Source organism: Triturus cristatus, chromosome 9 (genome assembly GCF_964204655.1).
Source record: "Triturus cristatus chromosome 9, aTriCri1.1, whole genome shotgun sequence".
Lineage (NCBI taxonomy): Eukaryota > Metazoa > Chordata > Amphibia > Caudata > Salamandridae > Triturus > Triturus cristatus.
In genome coordinates this window covers 646,118,282-646,133,835 of record NC_140592.1, presented here as the reverse complement: position 1 = coordinate 646,133,835, position 15,554 = coordinate 646,118,282, and the positions used below count along the sequence as shown (strand labels likewise).

The window sequence follows — 15,554 nt, the reverse complement described above, 5'->3', positions numbered from 1 at the left end:
GATTGGTGATATACCATGGACACCGAAGTGATGAGACGATCCCATCACTATCATAGAGAGTATTCTTGTTCATGAAGGCAGGTCACACCAAAGAGGAGGCCTCCTGATGGTCCGGGGACAGATCGAGGTTACACATCTGATGGAGGTCTGTCTGTCCTCACATACTTTGCTCAGCACTTCGGACAGTACCTCAATGGAGTCTTCTCCATTATGTGTACATTCTCTGGTGCTGAGAAATGGATGGAGCCCCGTATGGGGCATCAAAGTTGTTTGACCAAGGAAGTAAAGCAAAGGCACCCCATTGTTTTTAACTGATGCTGAGATTTACAGTTTTTTCCTCCGACGAGTAAGAAAGGATCCAGACAGGCCTGCGAGAATACCAAGCGGCATCAAACCGGCACTCAAAGGAATATGTCTAAACCAGTTGGTGGAGAAAAACAATCTAACAATGGAGCAGATGCTCTAGCACATTACCAGTAATGGGTAAAGTCACTACACCTTGTGACTCGAAAGACATCTTTTGAACCCGTCCGAACCCAACACTAGATGACAGGAGTGTATCTACAGCCACACATGCAATGGACAATAGAGTTTTTGTGAAAGGTAGTTTATAAAATAACGTTTTGCAGATCTTGCAATGAAAGGACTCACCGTTTGTAGGGATCATATGTTGGGCTATCTCTTCTGGCATAACTGTTGACAAATAAAAACATATTAGATACAGAATTCCAACATATTCATTATGCATTCTAGAAGTCAGGAATCAGTGGTAGACAAATCCCAGAGAAATTGGAGGTCAAACGTAAGGCTACCACTCCATTCCACACAGTTCAAGGTCAGCCCACTGGCTCCAATTAACAAGGGGCTAGATAACAATGATACTAAAAAAAGCAATTCAGAAATTAAATCAGACATTTTTTGTTTAAAAAGAAAAAACTGTTGATTCTCTCTTTCCTTTTTCCTGCTATTGTCTGCTTCAGTTCTTAAACACAGTCTGCTTAGGTGGAATTCTATGTGGTCATGAACACAAGTAGCAGCATTATTGATTCTGCACACTGAAATTTGTGGAATGCTCGGGGACTAGGTCTGAGGCAACCATGGGAAATTCCCTTTTTTGCTCATTGAACATTGCACTTTCCTTCTTTGCGTGTCAAAAACTAATGTTGCAATTCTCCGGTCATGTGCTGCAACCTTGGGACATTCCTCCATTGTTCTTTGCACAATGCACTTGTCTTTTTAGTGCACCAGAAACTACTGTCATCCCATTTTTGGCATACTTGTTATGTGCTGCTTGCGTTAGGACTTTTCATGCTTGCTTGTACACTCTAAAACAACAATTTGGTAGAGCACTATGTCAGCTTCTGAAGCATTCTAAAGGCATTTATTTTATTACTAATGTATAAATGCACTTTGTGGAATGCCAGGAGATGACATCTGAAGCAACTTTGGGACACTCCATTATTGCTTTTGCATATTGCACTTTTTATCCGCTAAAATGATTGTCATAACACCCTTGTCATTTATCACAAATGTTACTTTGCACTCAGCATATTATCCTGTATTGCCTACTTTTATGATAGGTGTCCTGGTGTGACTATTTACCAATAAGATGGTTGTTTGTTAAGGTTTTAATTAACTGTACAATATAAAGTGACTTGATGCAGCAATATGAGAAGATGGTACGAAATAAACAAAAATAACTTTAGGGAGCCAGATTATTGAAAAACCTATGACAAAGTATAAGTGAGAACTTCGTTAAATAAAACAAGTATTTCAGGAGATAAAATGTGTAAATAAGAAATCAATTACCTACCTGTAACTTCAGATCTCCAGTGTTGGTATTTTTCTAATATACAGATACATGAATCATTCTCAGTCATCATTCTGGGATTTTCCAGTAAATTTAAATAGCAGTACACACTACTAAAACGGCCATAGGCCTTAATAACAATTTTTGTTTAGTAGAACATCTACCTCATTTGAAACAACTCGAATTTCAGCCACTCAGATGAAGTGCTAAGCTCCCCTACTACCCCTACAGGCCACAGTAGTTCAGATTTCATAGCACAAGTGTGACAAGTGTATATCAGAACTGTGAACCTCTGGTCAGGGAGGATAGTATGAGAATATATTAAAGATAACACTGGAGAACTGGTGTTACAGGTAAATAACTACTTTCCCAGCACTAGATCTTTCCTATAGTCACATACTTGAACCAAGAGAGCAATTTGTATGTAACATTTAAATAGTGCGGGAAGCAGGCTCACCTTATTGAAACAGATTGCATAGCGCTGGGTGTCCCAGTTTTGAGTTGCGGTTGCCTTCCCATCCAGACAGTAATGCTTGGTTTAGGTATGCCCCCTTTACGATGTGGTGTGAGGAAGTGCCATCTTTCTTGCATGGCATGCCCCCCACTTTTTGCTGAATTGCTGATGTACTTTGACTGAGTGTTCCCTGGGCTCGTGCCAATCAGGTACCCAGGGCCTGTGTTCCTTCCCTAAAACTGCATGACAACCTAAACCCAATTGGCATCTCTGGCCACAGGTCAGCCTCTGGTAAATGGTACCATAGGTACCCAGGGCACTGTGACCAGAGAAAGCCCCTAAGGGCTGCAGCACTTATTGTGCCACCCTTAGGGGCCCTGTACCCTTACACACACACACTGCCTTTGCAGGTTGAGTGTCTGGGTGCAGAACCAAACAGAGTCGACAGGGCACACATCCCTGTGTGCCATGACCACAACACACACTGCCCTGGCATACATCAGCCACCCCTCTAGCTGGGTGACCTATGCCAGTGGGGCGGGCACAGGTGCAGGAGCCCTGTGCCCCTACAGTACCTAGGTCCATTCCTGGGCACTGTAAGTGCAGGGCTGCCATTTAAGAGTATATGGTGCTGGGAGATCATCAACACAAACTCCACAGCACCATGATGGGTGCACTGAAGACTGAGAAGTTTGATATCAAACTTCTCAGCACATTAAACCCACACTGATGCCAGTGTGGGATTTAATGTACAAGCACGACAGAGGGCATCTTAGAGATGCCCCTGAACCTAACCTTCAATCCGCGTCTTGTCTGAGGGGCTGCCTAGGCTGCCACACAGCAGACATGTTGCTGGACCCCTAGGTAGAGAGCCATCCGCTCTCCTGGGCCTGCAACAATGCACATCCTGGGTGAGGTGCTAGGTCTCCTCCCCCAGGATGGGCAGGGGAAGCTTCAAAGGCATTCCGCCTTTGTGAGCTTCTCCAGGCCACTTGCTGTACTCAGCAACTGGCCCCTACCGGTTCTGACCCCCACTCTGGCGGGAAGACTGGCCAGAAACCCCAAGAAAGGAAAGGGGGTGTGCCAGCTTCTGCCAACTCCACCCCTCAGGAGGGGGGAGGCGAGGTGAAGCACATCTCCGGGCTCTCGCCATCTTGAAGATAGGAAGCTCTGCTCAATCAGGACTAGGCTACTGCCCCCATCCTACAGGAGAGTGGCAGGATAGGGGGTGTACCCACCCCAGGGCAGGGACCCATTGGTCCCTGCCCTTTACCTAGCTGTAACGCCCCTAAATCTAGTATTTAGGGGCACCCTGAACCTTCCTTCCTTAGATCCAGATTCCGAAACAGCAAAGAAGCTCAGGAAGCAAGAAGACCCGCCGTGCAGCTGCTAACAAGAGGAAGACACCAACTGCTTTGGCCCCAGCCCTACCGGCCTGTCGACCCTCGAACCTGCTCCTGCTAAACCCCTTCATCTCCAGTGGCCAGCAACCTCACAAGCCCCGGAGGACCTGGCTACGTTGTGACTCTGAGCAACTGGGACTCCCACGAGCAGTGGTACTGCTCAAAGCAAGTAACTGACCACTGGCATCAGCCAGGAACCGCGAACCCTGCACACACTGCACCCGCCAAGCCTGGCCTGTGCCGGAGTGGACCAAGACCATGAGGACGTCTCCCCAGCAACTGTGACCTCGAATCCAGCACCCAAGGACCCACCTCGAAGCTCTTGAAGACGCCTGCAGCCTCAGAACCAGGGACCCCTCCAACCGCATCCAGCAGAGGGTAAGATTTCCCAACGCCAAAAGGCACCCCTGCACCCGGTGGCCACCTGTGCCCAACTCTTGGGTGCCTACCTATCCTCCAACTACCCAACTTACCTCTCGAAGTGGGGGTGGCATCTGAAGAATCTTCGTCCCCGAGCTTGCAGCCTTTGTTTGTTCTTGAGCTTCTCCATTGAGCGCCCGACGGCTCAACAGCACCCAGCCGCCCGAGTGGCCCTGGCAATGCAAATTCTACTCTAACCTACTTCCCCATTTGCCCTGAGCAAGTGACCAGGAGCCCAGCTCCCAAAGCTGCGTGACCTGCTAGCCAGCAGCCACCAACCTCAGGCCCCCTGCCTCCCATAGGATAACATTGGGCCTACCTCACTCTGCACCCGGCTGCCCCTGTGCCGTTGAGGGTGTAACAACTGTACTTATCTGACCCTGGGAGACCCCTGAGTCTATGCCCAGAACCTTAACTCTGCCAGTTGAGTACTTACCCAAAAGCCGAACACTCACTTTTCTTCCATAGGGTAACATTTACTGGTTTCACTTGAAAATGTGTGGAGTTTCTAAACTTTAAAATATTCACCTAAAATCAACCGAGTAACGAAGACGAAAATACTCACCTGCTATCAGGAGAGATCCCAGTGCTGGATCTTGGTGCCCAGCCCTGACCCTGAGAAGTAATTACAACCATACGTACCGCTAACTCAATTTTCTTCCATAGGAAACCATTGACTGTTTTTCTATGAAATTTCTTCTAAGTGTCGATTTTTGCAAACTACAAATATTCTTTAAAAATCGCACCAACTGTGAAAACGTAATTACTTACCTGTTTTAGACAGATGTCCCAGTGCTGAACCTAGGAGCCCAGCACTGGATTACAAAAGTAACGAGAACATACTTTACCTGTAACTTGAATTTTCTTCCATAGGAAACCATTGACTGTTTTTCTATGAAATTTCTTTTAAGTGTCGATTTTGCAAACTTACAAATATTCGTAAAAAAATCGCCTGTATAACCTAAACGCATTCTCTCAACTTACAGGTGGTACACTAGTGCTGGATCCAGGGCTGAACTAGCAAAAGTAACAATAACCCCACTTACCTGCTAAGTGAATTTCCTCCCATAGGATAAGATTGGTGATTTTATTAGAAAAAGTTTTTAAGTGTCAACTTTTAAAATACCAAAATATTGCTTAAAAATCACAACAGTAACTAAGGAATATGCTACTTACCAGTATGCATCTGTTCTTGGCATGTAGAGCTTCAGATCTACACACTTTGCATAGATCGCCATCTGGTGTTGGGCCCGGATGTTTGCAGTTTGTTTTTCCTCTTGGAAAGTCTTTGGAAGTCACGAGGTCGGTGACTCCTCCTTTGGATCATATTGCGCATGGGCTTCGGCTCCATCCTCAGATTGTTTTTCGCCAGCAGGGAAAGATGGAGCGTAGTAATAACAGTGAAGATGCCCATGTGTGTGCTATCTAAATAAGATAAAACTGGGACAGATACAGGTAGCCGGGGAGGCGGGTGGGCGTGTGTAGATCTGCAGCTCTACATGCCAAGAACAGATGCATACTGGTAAGTAGCATATTCTGTTCGAGGCATATGAGCTGCAGATTACACACTTGTGCATAGATTAAATAGCAGTACCCACCGTTAGCGGCGACCACCCATATCTGTTGCAGTTGTTTGAAACAATGTTTTGAGGACAGCCTGGCCCACACTAGCTTGTTGCTTAGTTTGCACATCTACACAATAGTGTTTGGTGAAAGTGTGCGGTGTTGACCATGTAGCGGCTTTGCAGATATCATCTAGTGGGATGTTCCCTAGAAATGCCATGGAAGCCCCTATTTTTCGTGTAGAATGGGCTTTCGGGGGAATGGATAGCGTTCGCTTTGAATGCATTTTACAATCCACCTAGCTATCCCTGATTTTGAGATGGGGTTGCCTTTGTGCAGTGGAGAGAAAGAAACAAACAGTTATTTGGTCTTACAGAAAGGTTGTGTTCTTTGAATGTAGTAAGGCTCGTTTGACATCCAGTGTGTGAAGAGCCCTTTCTGCAACGGTCTGTGGTTGCGAGAAAAATACTGGTAGTTCTTCTGTTTGGTTTAGGTGAAAGGGAGAAATGACTTTAGGGAGCAATTTTGGGTTGGTACGGAGAACAACCTTGTTGTGGTGCATTTGGAGAAAGGGTTCTTGAATGGTAAGCGCTTGTATCTCACTGACCCTTCTAAGGGAAGGGATGGATACAAGAAAAGCGGTTTTTCATGTCAGGAATTGAAGTTCACATTTGTGCAGAGGTTCAAAGGGAGGCCCCATTAGCCTTGTGAGAACGATATTTAAGTTCCACACAGGTGAGGGTGGCACTCTGGGGGGAATTATTCTTTCAAGGCCTTCCATGAAGGCTTTGATGGCAGGCACTCTAAAGAGGGATAGATGGTGTCTGTTTTGTAGGTAAGCTGCAATAGCTGCGAGGTGCAGCCGAATGGACGTGTAGGCTAGATTGCACCTTTCTAGGTGGAGTAAGTAGCCTATGATGTGTTGGACACGTCCAGTGGATTGATGGTGTTATGGCAATAAACAACAAAACCTTTCCACTTAGCGGCGTAGCATGCTCTAGTGGTAGGTCTTCTAGCTTCTCTGATGACGTTCATACAGTCAGGGGGAAGATTTAGGTACCCGAATTCTAGGATTTTAGGAGCCAGATCGCAAGGTTGAGCTGCGCTGGGTCCAGGTGTTTGATCTCTCCATGGTTCTGGGTTAAGAGGTGTGGCGAGAGGTGTAGTTTTTGGTGCGGTACTACAGATAGTTCCAGCAGTGTGGTATACCACGGTTGTCTGGCCCACGTTGGAGCTACTAGGATTAGTGTGAGGGAGCGTTGTTGTAGTTTGCGCACCACTAGTGGAATGAGTGGGAGAGGCGGAAAAGCCTACGCAAATCTGCCTGACCAGTTCATCCATATCGCATTTCCTTTGGACAATGGGTGTGGGTATCTGGCGGCGAAGCTTGGGCATTTTGTGTTTTCGTGGGTGGCGAAGAGGTCTATCTGTGGATGCCCCCACATTTGAAAGTACGGGTGAAGAACTTGCGGGTGAAGCTCCCGCTCGTGGATCTGTTGTGTCTGCCTGCTGAGCAGATCTGCCACTGTGTTTTGGACTCCTGGGACTTGCTGAGCTAGGAGAAAGATTTTCTGGGGTATTGCCCATCTCCATATGCTCTGTGCCAGGTGAGAGCTGTGGAGAGTGTGTGCCGCCTTGTTTTTGAATATAATACATGGCTGTCATGTTGTCTGTTCGGATCAGGACTGCCTTGCCTGAAATTTGAGTCTGAAAAGATTTTAGGGCTAAGAAGATTGCTAGTAACTCCAGATGGTTGATATGGAGTAACTTTTGTTGAGGTGTCCGTTTGGAAAGGTTTGTGGTGTTCCACCACAGCAGAGAGCGATGGGTGCGACCGTCTACCAACACCAGATCTGTTAATTGACCCTGGGCCTGGTTCCATTGGCGCGCTAAGCACTCTTGGAGAGGACGCATCTGAAGTCTTGCGTGAGGCACTTTGAAAATGCAAGAGGCCATCATCCCAATTAGTTGCATAAACACTTGAGCTGGAAGGGAGTGTTGTGCTATGAATTTTGTGCGTATAGCTTGAATGCTTGCAATCCTGGCAGGATTGGGGTAGGCTAGTGCTCTTGAGGGGTCTATGGTGGCACCGAGGTATTGTTTTATGTGGGATGGTTGGAGATGGGACTTCTGGTGGTTTACTGTGAAGCCCAGCTGGTGGAGTAGTTGAATGGTGGTAGACGTGTGTTGTACACACTGATTGTATGTCCTGGCTTTTATCAGTCAGTCGTCCAAGTATGGGAAGACGTGGATGTGTTGTCTTCGCAAATGTGCTGTTACCACTGCTAGGCACTTGGTGAATACCCTTGGCGCTGTTGTGACTCCGAACGGGAGCACTTTGAATTGGAAGTGTTGTTCGTCCACTACAAATCTGAGGTACTTCCGGTGAGCTTTGTGCACTGGAATGTGGAAATAAGCGACTTTTAGGTCTAAGGTGGTCAAAAAGTTGTTTTGGGAGAGGAGCGGAAGTACCTGCTGAAGCGTTACCATATGAAAATGGTCTGAGTGTATGTATGTGTTTAGGGGCCGGAGATCTAGGATGGGCTGCAGAGTCTCGTCCCTTTTTGGTATGAGAAAATATAGGGAGTAGACTCCCATGTTTTGTTGGTTGGTAGGAACGGGTTCTATTGCCTGTTTCTGTAGGAGGGAGATTACCTCCTGCTTTAGGAGTATTAAATGTTCTTGTGACATTGGGCGCTGCCTGGGTGGAATGTTGGGGGGGTAGATATTAGCTCTAGGCAGTAGCCTGACCAAATTATTTTTGTTACCCATTTGTCTGAGGTGATGGTAGCCCAGACAGGAATGAAATGTTGGAGTCTGCCCCCGACCGGAGTGGAATGGTCTGGGGGAAGTCATTGGGTAGGCGTTGTGGCAGAGCGGGCGTTGTTTGTTTTGCCTCTGCCTTTATTATTGTTACCCCTATAGCCGCCTCTTTGATAACCCCTCGTGAAGATGGACTGAGTAGGGGATTTGTATGAAGTGGACGCGGTGTCTGAGGAGTAGCCTCTAGATGTACTTCGAAAGGAAGAGCGGCGAAAGGAGCGTCTAGGAGGGCGTGACTGTAAGGCTCCCATGGACTTCGCCTTATCCGTTTCCTTCTTCATTTTTTCTAGGGCCTCATCCACTTTTGGGCCAAATAGATGTTCCTGGACAAAGAGATGGTTCAGGATGGAGGCTTGTACCTCCCGTTTAAACCCTGATATTCTTAGCCAAGCATGGCGACGGAGGAGGACGCTGGTATTGATGGCCCTGGAAGCTGTGTCTGCTGCATCTAGGGCACAGCGTATAGAGGTGTTAGTAATAGTTTTACCCTCTTGAATTAGTTCGTTGGCCCTAGCTATATATTTTTCAGGGAGGTGGTGCGTTATGCTCTCTAACTCGTCATAATGTGCCCTGTCATATCTGGCCAATAGCGCTTGAGTATTGGCGATACGCCACATATTGGCTGCTTGTGACGCAGTGCGCTTCCCTGATGCGTCCAGTAGCTTTGACTCTTTGTCAGGGGGTGGTGCTTCGCCTGACTCCTGTGAATTTGCCCTTTTACGTGCAGTGGATACCACTAGAGAATCTAGTGGCGCTGGCCCTCTGATGTAGGAGGGATCTGTGGGGGCAGCTTTGTATTTTTTCTCGATGCGCAGGTCAATGACCCTGGCCCTAACTGGGTCCTTAAAAACCTCTGGGGCATGCTTTACCACTCCTTTAAGCATAGGTAATATGGAGGTAGACCTATGTGTGGTGTTGAATGTGTCGAGGAGGAAATCTTCCTCCACAGGGTCGGTGTGCAAGTCTACCCCGTGATAGTGTGCCGCCCTTTGCAGTAGGTGGTGGAACCCCAATGAGTCTTCTGGTGGAGATGGTCTGGAGGGGTAAAGATCATCTTGTGGGACGTTGGTGATATCAGGGATATTGTAGTCGTCCCATGGGTCTGGGGATCCTGTAGGGATGGGGTCCCCTGTGGGTAGGTCCTGGGGGACATCCCCAATGTCATCATATGGGTCCCCGTGATCATCATCGTGTGGAGAGAGGGTGGGAGAACGATGAGGTCGGGGTGGAGAAGGCGGAGGGGGTGGAGGTGGGGAAGGTGGAGGAGGTGGAAGAGGCGGGGAAGGTATTCTGAACGGAGAGGTAGCAGAGTCCTTCCTCTTTGGAGGCGGAGGTGGAGCAGGCTTCTTCAAATGTCTCTTTTTGGAAGAAAGTGTCAAATGTCCAGTTTTTGGATCGTTGGTGAGTGTTTTTTGCAAGGGATCGGTGTAAATAAGTCCGGTGAGGCTGGTCGGTCCGTCGGCGCCGGGGCCGTAGGCTTTTCTGTGCCGGTTCGGTGTTTGGAACCTGGTTTGGGAACCTCCGGACGCTTGGTCGGCGTCGAGATGGGCTTCGGCCTCGAAGTGTCGGTGCCAGTGGCCTTGTGTGCTTTGGTTGGCACTGAAGGTGGTGTCGGTGCCGAAGAGCTGGGTTTCGACCCAGAGTGCTTCGGTGCGGGGCTCGGTGTCGATTGAATATGCTACTTACCAGTATGCATCTGTTCTTGGCATGTAGGGCTGCTGACATTCATATCTGTGCATAGATCGCCGCCTAGTGTTGGGTCCGGATGATTGCACATTGTTGTCCTGGAAGAGTCTTCGAAGTATCACGAGATAGGTGGCTCCTCCCTTGGACTACAGTGCGCATGGGCATCCTCTCCATCCTTAGATTGTTTTTCGCCATTGTGGCAGTGATGGAGTAGATACAGTAAGTGATGACCATGCTATACAGTAATTCTGAGAGCTGCAGCTGCTACAGGCGCCGGGGAGGAGGGTGGGCGATATGAATGTCAGCAGCCCTACATGCCAAGAACAGATGCATACTGGTAAGTAGCATATTCAGTTCGAGGCATGTGGGCTGCTGAATTCATATCTGTGCATAGAATACATAGCAGTACCTCCTATTAGCGGCGGCTACCAGTGCCAGCTGCAGCAGTCTGAAAAAGAGTTTTGAGAACAGCCTGTCCTACAGCTGCTTGCTGTCTTGAGTGTACATCTACGCAGTAGTGTTTGGTAAATGTATGTATAGTGGACCATGTGGCTGCTCTACAAATTTCGTGTAAAGGTATGTTTCCTAGGAAAGCCATGGATGCCCCTAACTTTCATGTTGAGTGGGCTCGTGGGGGAACCGTTAATATGCGTTTAGCTTTGTGATAGCAAATCTGAATGCATTTAACGATCCATCTGGCTATTCCTGCTTTGGAAATGGCGTTGCCTTTGTGTTGTGGAGAGAAGGCAACGAAGAGTTGTTTTGTTTTTCTAAAATCCTTTGTCCTGTCAATATAGTACATTGGAGTCCGCTTTACATCTAGTGTATGGAGCATTCTTTCCGTGACATTTTGCGGATTTTGGAAGAAAACGGGCAGTTCGATAGTTTGATTAATGTGGAACTGTGATATGACTTTGGGCATGAACTTGGGGTTGGTGCGTAGGACAACCCTGTTTGCGTGGACCTGAATGAATGGCTCCTGAATGGTTAGTGCCTGGAGTTCACTAACTCTCCTTAAGGAAGTGATGGCAACCAGGAAAGCCACTTTCCAGGTGAGGAATTGAATCTCACATGAATGGAGAGGTTCAAAGGGCGGACCCATCAGTCTGGTGAGGACCAAGTTGAGGTTCCACACCGGTGCTGGTGGGTGTCTTGGGGGAATTACTCGTTTAAGTCCTTCCAAGAAGGCTTTGATGGCAGGCACTCTGAATAAAGAGAGGTGCTGCCTGTTATGGAGATAGGCTGCTATTACTGTTAAATGTATACGTATTAAGGTGTATGCCAGATTGCATCGGTATAGGTGTAAGAGGTAGCAGATTATGTTCTGAATGGATGCGTCTAGCGGGTTAATGTCATTGTTGTTGCAGTAAATGACAAACCTCTTCCATTTAGCTGCATAGCAAGCTCTGGTAGTGGGTCTCCTGGCCTCCTTGATGATCTCCATACAGTCAGGTGGCAGGTTTAGGTAGCCAAACTCTAAGACTTCAGGATTCAGATTGCCAGGTTCAGCTGTTGCGGATCTGGGTGCTGAATTTCGCCATGGTTCTGCGTTAAAAGTGCGGGTTTGATCCGCAGCCTTTGATGCGGCACCACGGAAAGTTCCAGAAAGGTGGTGTACCATGGCTGGCGCGCCCACGTTGGAGCAACTAGGATGAGTGTCAGTGAGTGCTGTCGCAGTTTGCGTGCCACCAGCGGTATTAATGGCGCTGGGGGAAAAGCGTACGCAAATCTGCCGGACCAGTTCATCCATATCGCATTGCCCTGCGACTGTGGATGTGGGAACCTGGCGGCAAAGCTTTGGCATTTTGCGTTTTCGTTTGTGGCGAATAGGTCTATCTCTGGATGACCCCACTGCTGGAAGTACGGTTGGAGTACTGATGGGTGTAGCTCCCACTCGTGCATCTGGTGGCTGTGTCTGCTGAGCAGATCCGCCATCTGGTTGTCCTTGCCGGGGAGGTGTTCCGCCATGAGGAATATGTTCCTTTGAATGGCCCACTTCCACATGCTCTGAGCCAGATGAGACAACTGTGGAGAGTGTGTTCCTCCCTGCTTCTGTATGTAGTACATGGCAGTCATGTTGTCCGTCCGGATCAACACGACTTTGTTGCACAGGTGTACTTGGAATGCCTTCATGGCTAGGAAGATTGCCATCAGTTCCAGAAGGTTGATGTGCATCTTCTTTTGCTGTGTCGTCCATAGTCCCTGCACTGTGTAATTGAGTACATGAGCTCCCCATCCCTGGAGAGAGGCGTCCGCTGTCAGTACTATTTGTGGAACAGGCTCTTGGAACGGTCGGCCCTTGCAAAGGTTTGGTGCATTCCACCAATGCAGAGAGTTGTATGCCCGACCGCTCACCAACACTAGGTCTTTTAATTGCCCGTGAGCCTGATTCCATTGACGTGCCAAGCACTCCTGAAGTGGGCGCATATGTAGTCTCGCGTGTGGGACTATGAAAATGCAGGAGGCCATCATGCCTATCAACTGCATGAATACTCGCGCAGGAAGGGAGTGCTGAGGTCGGAATTTGGAGATCAGCTGTTGCATGCTGTTGATTCTCACTAAAGTTGGCTGAGCTGTGGCAGCCAGAGTGTCGATCGTTGCGCCTAAGTACTGTTGTACGTGCGCAGGTTGGAGACTTGATTTTGGGTAATTTAGTGAGAATCCCAGACCGTGGAGAAGGTGAATGGTGTGGGACATGTGGGTGGCACATTGTTGTGCTTATTTGGCCTGAACTAGCCAGTCGTCCAGATAAGGGAAGACGTGAATGTTTGGTCTCCGCAGATGCGCGGCCACTGTTGCCAGGCACTTGGTAAAGACCCTGGGTGCTGTTGTTACTCCGAAGGGGAGAACTTTGAACTGATAGTGATTCCCTTGAATAGTGAATCTGAGGTATTTCCTGTGTGAAGGGTGTATTGGTATGTGGAAGTATGCATCCTTCAGGTCTAGCGTAGCTAGGAAATCCCCCTGAGTAGTGGGAGAACCTGCTGGAGGGTGAGCATATGCAAATGCTCCGATAGTATATATAGGTTTAGGGGTCGCAGGTCTAGGATAGGTCTGAGCGAGCCGTCCTTTTTTGGGATTAAGAAGTACAGAGAGTACACCCCTGTGCCCTGCTGGTCGATGGGCACCACTTCTATTGCCCCTTTTGTGAGCATAGCAAGCACTTCTTGCTGGAGTAAATCTAAGTGTTCGGCTGACATAGGACGGTGCTTTGGTGGTATGTTGGGTGGAGTGGAAGTTAGTTCTAGACAGTACCCATGTTGGATGATGTCCCTGACACACCTGTCCGTGGTGATGTTCTTCCATGCGGACAGGAACTGCTGGAGTCGTCCCCCGACAGGTGTTATGTGGTCGGGGGTAAGGAGAGGGCGTCACTGTTTGTTTTTTGGAGAGGACCTGGTGTTGCCATAGCCACGTCCCCTGCCTTTGGTGCTGGATCCACGATATCCACCCCTGTTGTTTTTGTCGTAGGTGCTTTGTGCGCCACTTTTAGTATACTGCTGTTGTGACCCCTGACCCCTTGTTGTGCCTCTATTTCCAGTGCGACGAAAGGAGCCACTACGAAATTGCTGCGTTTGCAGAGCCGGCGCCCCCATTGATTTCGCAGTGTCAGTGTCTTTCTTTATCTTTTCTAGGGTAGTGTCAACGTCTGAGCCGAATAAGAATTCTGTGTTAACTGGTAAGTTCAAAATATTGTTTTGGATCTCGGGTTTGAAACCGGAGATTCTTAACCAGGCATGACGTCTTAGCATGACACTTGTGTTTATTGCTCTAGCCGCTGTGTCAGCTGTGTCAGCTGCGTCAAGGGCGCATTTTATGGATGCATTAGTGAGGAGTTGTCCTTCTCTAATGAGTAGCTCCGCTGACTCCTTATACTCATCTGGTAGATGTTGGAGCAGTGACTCCAGCGTGTCGTAATGTGACCTGTCATAACGTGCCAGGAGTGCCTGTGTATTAGCAATGCGCAGGATGTTCGCTGCTTGTGCTGCAATGCGTTTGCCCGATGTTTCTAGTACTTTTGACTCCTTGTCTGGGGGAGGAGCATCACCAGTCGTTTGTGAGTGGGCTCTATTGCGAGCATTGGCAACCACCATGGAGTCTAACGGCAATTGACCCCTAATGTATTTAGGGTCACCGGGTGCAGGCTTGTATTTTTTTTCAATCCTAGGATTTAACACCCGGGCTCTTGTGGTGTCCTTGAAAATGTCTTTAGCAGGTTTGAGAACCCCTTTTAACATGGGCAGGGTTTTGACAGTTCTTTCTGAAGATGCGAAAGTGTCAAGCAGGAAGTCTTCTTCAATGGCGTCAGAATGGAGCTCCACCCCATGGTGAGCAGCAGCCCGTTCGATGAGGGCATTAAATGCAGCCGTGTCCTCTGTAGGAGACGTTTTTACGTTATAGAGTTGCGCATCTTGAGTATGTGGCGCGACACTTTGGTCAGTGGGATCATCCCACGCCTGATCCGGGTCTTGTAGTTGTTCATCAGGATCTACGTCCCCAGGGTAGATGGTATCCTCCCCGCCATAGTCCTGTATTGCATCCGATTCGGAAGGGGTAGGAGAAAAGGACTGCGGATCTGAATGGAAGGGTTGGAAGTGTTCTTGTAGCACTGGTTACTGCTCAGCTGGCAGCTTGCGTTTAAGAGGAATTTTGTATGGCTCCTCTTCCCTGACTGGCGTTATTTTGCGCTTGTGGAGCATTAACCTGCCAGTGTCGGCGTCGATAAATCGTGGCCCCGAAGAGTCTTGTTCTGTAAGGCTAGAGGGGGTGGACTGTGTGTGGAGGACACGTGTCCGAATTTGAAATAGTTTTGGTGCCGATGGCGGTGGCAGCCCAAACGTGATGTTGGTGGGCTCCGAGTGCACTCTACAAGGGGAGGTTGTGTCGGGACCCGAGATAGAGTGGAGGGTTGCCCGGTCACGGATGCGTTGTAAAGATGCATAGACCTGCTGCACAGCGAACGCAGATGGTGGTTTGATGGGCACCTTGGTAGTAGATGTCGAGGCCAGCCCCGACTTCTTTGTCGGAAGGGGGTCACTGGTCTGAAGGGATGTATCGACAGTCGACGTAGTAGAGGACCTAGTCGGCATCGGTGCTCTAGGCGTCAACGTAGCCGGGGCGGCCATTTTGACTGCGGAGGTTACGGCCTTCGATGTCGGCGCCGAAGGTCTCGGTGCCTTGTGGTGCCCGAGGGCATGCTTTTTCCGTGTATCGACCGCATCCGCTGTGGTGAGCTCGGCGCCGAAGTCTCTTTGTACGCGAATTATTGCAATTTTTTGAAGACTAATATAGCACTCCCACACAATATATGGGTAAAGTACCCAACTGATGCAAGTTGTCAGTTCTTAATCAGATCATATATGCCTGTCCCAATGTCAAGAGAGATAGAATCAAT

At 48.5% G+C, this 15,554-nt stretch overlaps 1 protein-coding gene across 17 annotated transcripts in view; it reads right to left on the bottom strand.

Annotated features, from left to right (window-relative positions):
• The window catches only part of CLASRP (CLK4 associating serine/arginine rich protein), a 900,118-nt gene that overhangs the window by 470,030 nt on the left and 414,534 nt on the right, over positions 1-15,554 (bottom strand). For all 17 annotated transcript variants that reach the window (XM_085625696.1, XM_085625697.1, XM_085625686.1 and 14 more), the window contains one exon: positions 652-693. In XM_085625696.1, the coding sequence (XP_085481822.1) occupies positions 652-693 (42 nt within the window). The remainder of the gene's footprint in view (positions 1-651; positions 694-15,554) is intronic.